The 5,077-nt window shown below is 52.7% G+C and overlaps 1 protein-coding gene across 1 annotated transcript; it reads right to left on the bottom strand.

Moving 5' to 3' along the window:
- Positions 1 to 818: 818 nt before the first annotated feature.
- LOC113405478 (annexin A6-like) lies at positions 819 to 4,868 on the bottom strand (the record flags this gene model as incomplete). The annotated part of the gene is made up of 4 exons (XM_026646694.1): positions 4,760 to 4,868; positions 3,593 to 3,674; positions 1,712 to 1,806; positions 819 to 932 (listed from the first exon to the last, which is right to left on the bottom strand). Coding segments are annotated over exons 1-4 (324 nt in total), but the record flags the coding sequence as incomplete, so codon positions are not given.
- Positions 4,869 to 5,077: the final 209 nt, after the last annotated feature.

Here is a 5,077-nt window from a genome sequence, read left to right as displayed (position 1 = left end):
GGGGATTCGCTCACTGCAGTTAGGCATTCAGTGATCCACCGGCCCCTCCAAGAGCTCTCTGGATTCAAGGAGGCAAGAAAAATCCCTTTGGCCCTGAAAATCCTGCAGGTGCCCATTGGGTTTTTAAAGGGAAGTTCTGCTGTTCTAAATGCTAAGAGCTGCAGCAGGCTCCGGAGAGGGTAGGAATCACAGCAAAGTATTTCTCTATCCTCATCATGTTTTCTTGTTGGGGTGGGGACGATTAGGACACGTGGGATGCACATCAAGTCTCTGAGCTGCATCTGCCCCAGGGCTGCTGCTCTCTCTCTTCGCTGACAAATGGTGCTGTCCCAGGTTGTCACATTTTGCTTTCCTTCCCATTATAGCTCCTATCCCAAACTCCTGCTGGCATGGCCTCGCGGGTAGAGCATTGCACGGGTCCTCAGTGAACCTGTGTCCTATTCCCAGCTCTGCCCCGGCCTGCTGAATGACCTACGGCAAGTCACTTCACCTCCCCGTGACTCATTTTCCCCACCTGTCATCATACTCACTTCCTTTGTAAAGTGCTTTAAGATCTACTGATAAGAGCTGTATGAGAACTAGGTATTCTGATTATTTCTGCTTTGGGTCTGGGCCCATCCCCTGCCTCTCTCCCTGTTCGTTTGTTGCAACAGGAGAAGCAAACGGAAATCGCCAACTGGATGAAAGATGCCACCCTCTATGGCATTGCTCCCGTGCATTGGGCCACGCAGCCCTGGAAGCCTGGCTAGAGTGCAGCGGGAGCACCATGGCTAACTCTCAGACACAGCTGTGGAGAATTTTTCGACTGAACAATTTACCTCCATGGCTTTCTTCAGCTGCTTGGCATCAAACTGTGCCGGTGTCATCATCAGTCCAAGGATCAGCTTGGCCAAGCTTCCCGACAGCTCTGATTTCAGATCGGCCATCAGATCCTGCAAAAGGGATGGATGTCATCATGTTTAACTCTGTCTTCCTCACCAATCACAGCTCGGAGCAGCTAGTGATGGAGGGAGTCATGGCTACCCCCTAATCTTCAGCGCTCCCTGCTGGCTAGCAAGGGGAAAGGTGCAGAACACAGGAATAAGAGAGGGGAATAAAGAAGAAATACCATGGGCAAATACTTAGGCTACCCTATGCCTCAGTGCCCCATCTGTAAAAAGGGGCTAAATACTTCTGCACTTTGGGTGACATGAGGAGAAAATCCATCAATGAGTGTGAAGTGCAGCTACTATGGAGACATGGAAATGGGCCCAAATTCTCAAGCGTCTCCTCTCATTATGAGTGCCTCTGTTCTGGGATGCCCCACAGGAGACCCCATTTCACAGGCAGGAGCTCAGCTCTTGGAAGATCAGACCCCAAGTTGTCTAAAGTTGGACACTCAAAACTTGAGGCATCCAAAAACTGGCCCCATTTTGAAAACATGGCCCTTATTGACAGGGTTATTTGGGCGAGAACGGACAGAAGAACTTTCCACTAAAGACCAGTCTCCTTCCTGACTGGGATTTCTCTCACAGGAAAGGAATAGATACGAAAGATGCTGAACTCTGTCTGTGAGTCTTTCCCCTCTCACAGCTTCGTCAGGCCTGGGGGAGACAGAGGAGACAGTAGTGGGGAAAGAGAAGGTGAAAATGAGCAACCAGACGGAAGGGAAAGAGCAGAAAGGACGGGAAGGTGGCAGGAAGCGTAAGGGGAAAGGAGCCTGCGTCATTACCCTGCCAAAGTGAGACTTGTAGGTTCTCAAGATCTCCTGTCTCTGAGCGTTGCTCCTCTGTGTGACCACATCAATGATGGCGCCTTCGTCAGTGCCTGCAATGACACAGAAACCAGCCCACGTGAAGACCAGGGGACTTCGCACTGCGGGGATGGGCCTGAAGGACAGGTAGGCACAGACTGAGCCAGTCCAGGCTCTAGACAGGGCCACCCAGCAAAGTCCAAGCTCCTGAGACGTGTTTGCCGCCACAAGGCCTGTGAGGCGGAAAGATGGGTGTCTAGGGGACTGGGAGCTCCGCTATCTAGACCCTTTTCAGCAGGGATTGTGAGGGGCTTGGGGCAGAAGCCTTCCCCACCCTAAGACCATTTCTAACAACAGGCCTGGTATTCAGAGTCAGTCAGCACAGCACCGCCAAGGCAGTGGTATCACACGATCACCCCAGATTGGCAGCACTCCCCAGGGCGGGGCTTGTGCAGCGTCTGCCAGTCATGGGGAGAACCTGACCAGAGAGCTGAGTGAGCATAGTTGGCAACAGCAACTTTCGCCAGCAAAACAATCGGACACTAGGGAGAATTTTCAAGTGTCTAGAAATCAGTGAGGAGCAAGTCCCATTTTCAAAAGTGACTTAGGCGCCTAAGTCCCACTGAAAGTCTAATGGGTCTTTTCTAGCTCGGGTAGCTACGATTCTGGGATTCTCCCCTACCAGGAGAAAGGTGAGGCTACAGCTAACTGTTAGGTTGACATTAACCCTGCTTCCTCCTGACCCACAGTGTGTCAGCCATGGCACCATGACTCAGGCTTGTGGGGCTACAAATAGGAAAGTAGACGTACAGGCCTGGGCTGTGAGACCCTCCCCCCTTGCTGGGTTTCTGATGCCAGGCTCCAGCCAGAGCCCAAGTGCCTACACTGCTAGCCCTGAGAGCCAGAGTCAGGTACCCCAGACACTTTCCTCAGTGTAGACACCAAAGGGCCTGATTAGTTTATCAGCCTGCCAGTGAAGGGCTGTTCCCTACTGTATGTTCTCCAGTCTAATTTTCAATGACCTAAGAGATGGGCTTTAGCTGTCCAGAGACAGAGAGACACTCCGGGAGATCCCACTGGCAGGAAGCGTCCTGATATTTAGTCTACATTTCCCTTTGATCACATTTAATCACATCCTCTGATATCCCTCCTGGGCCATCCCAAACAGCCCCTCCCTTCCTACTTGTAGACCAGAGCTGGGTGAATTGAGAGCAACTATCCACAAACATCTCAGTCACCCAGGTGCTCCTCTCTTCCTGTTTCCTTCCCACAAAGATGTGCACAAGCAAAGGGCAGGAACCCAAGTGTTCATGAGAAGGGGATTTGTGGCCCATGGCCCAGAATCGTCTACTCAGGAATCAAAGTTTGTTCCCTAACTAAATAAAATTCATATTGGGTGGAAGTAGCTTCTAAAAGTTAGACCATCCAATGGGGGAACAGAAAAAAAATCACATGACTTTCATGACCAGTCACACCCGTGCAAATCTCTAACACTTGAAGGCATACTCACTGGTGTGAAGAGTTTGCAGATGCCTTTTAGGCTGAAATATGTTTGCAGAAAACATGCAAAACAAAGTCCGTCTGTTGAGGGACAATCAGTGATATGGAAAATGGGCCAAACTCTCTGAGTAAATCCTTCACTACAAGCTTTGCACTCTACGCAGCTCCAACTCCAGCGGCCTGAGCCTAATGCTGACAGTTCTTTATTCCAGTCGATATGTTTCTAGATCTTTATGCAGCTAGTCTCAGTCCTTCACGGGTTTTCTGCTCTAGAATCCACTAGGGAGTGGAACATTTCCCCAGAAGACAGAGGAGACAGGGCCGCCCACCTTCCACCAGTGCCCACAGTGTCCTACTTACCAAGTCCCTTCATTGCCTTCCTCAGCACCTTTGCGTCACCATCAGCATTAAAGTCTGCAGCCGGGCGCACGGTTCCTCTCAGCTGCAGAAAGGTTAAGGGGTTTTAGATTAAATCCAGAAGCCCACTGGGCCAGGAGAGGAGAAGAAACAGAGGGAGAAGGCGTGTTAACCAGCAAGCCAAAGGCAAAGCAGCGAGTGGGATTAGAAAGCAGGTGGGGGTCTGTGTGTGGATGCCGAGCCAGTGTCCAGATACTGGCCCCCAGGGAAGGAAATAGCCAAGAAGCCCTGAAGAGGAGGCGCTGTTGCTTGTATAAATACCATCCTCGCCTCATGCTGCACGAGAGCCAGACTGGGCTTCACCACCTCCCACGCCAGGCGAAGGGACAGAGCTGAGAGCTGGGAGTCAGCAGCACAAAGGGGATGAAAGTCTTTCCCCTCCCGCATTAGGCCAAATTCTACCCTCGGGGGTCCTCATGCAGCTCCCACCAACAGGAACGGAGCCGTCCGTGCCCCTCCACAGGCTGACTGGGCTGGGAAGGTCCTTGCCACCCAACCCAACCCTGCTCCTCATCTAATACTCTGCCAGGCAACATTCCCAGGGGGCTCCTTGAACAGCCTCACTGCTGGGGACTGAGCCCCCTGGTCACACACACAAGATCTGCAAAAGGTTCCTAGAAGATCTGCCGCTCTGCCATTCCTCAGGGGGTCCACCCCCATCACCCCCCCCCAGAGCCCTGGGATGCCTCATCAGTGCAACACCATTAATGTGGTGAACACAAGGCCCCCTGAGCCCCACTGCGGCATGTGCAGGAGACCTCCGTGAGGCACTGAAGCCAAGCTCCAGATTGCACGCAGTGTACGGTGCTGACATGGCACTGGACAGCACCAGCACCCAGCAGGATCCACCAGGCTTGCATTTCAGTGTTAGCAACATGTGTTAGTAGATACACATGCTGCTGCCCCGTGGGGGGGAGCATCCAGCACTTCTGGGGTTAACTCAAACTGGAAATCAGAACCTCAAGGGAAACCTCGTGTTAATATGCACGGTACAGACGTCTGATTGGCCAGGGCAGCAGCCAGTTAGAAGGTGCCAGTGCGCAGAGGGAGGAAGCTGTGATTTCCAAGCTAGCAGGGAGCAGAGGAGGAGGGATTGGAGTGGGTTCTGACCTCTACTTTAGCCACTGCACTAAGCTCCCACATCCGATAGGCCACCTGCGCAGCTTCAGGGAAGAACTCACCTGCGGCGCTGAAATGGGAGGGGATAGGACGTCAAGGACAGTGAGCAACTGGGGAACTCACCAACACAGGACAGATCAGCCAGCACCATAACCCAACCGCTGAGTGATCCCACGCCAGATCAGCCCACACCATCACCCGATCTCCAATGCCCCCAGGCCAGATCAGCCCACACCGTCACCCGATCTCTAATGCCCCCACACCAGATCAGCCCACACCATCACCCGATCTCTAATGCCCCCAGGCCAG

The sequence above is a fragment of the Terrapene carolina genome, unplaced genomic scaffold, assembly GCF_002925995.2.
Source record: "Terrapene carolina triunguis isolate 2854851 unplaced genomic scaffold, T_m_triunguis-2.0 Scaffold39093, whole genome shotgun sequence".
NCBI classification, from domain to species: Eukaryota; Metazoa; Chordata; order Testudines; family Emydidae; genus Terrapene; species Terrapene triunguis.
This window is presented reverse-complemented; position numbering and strand designations above follow the sequence as displayed.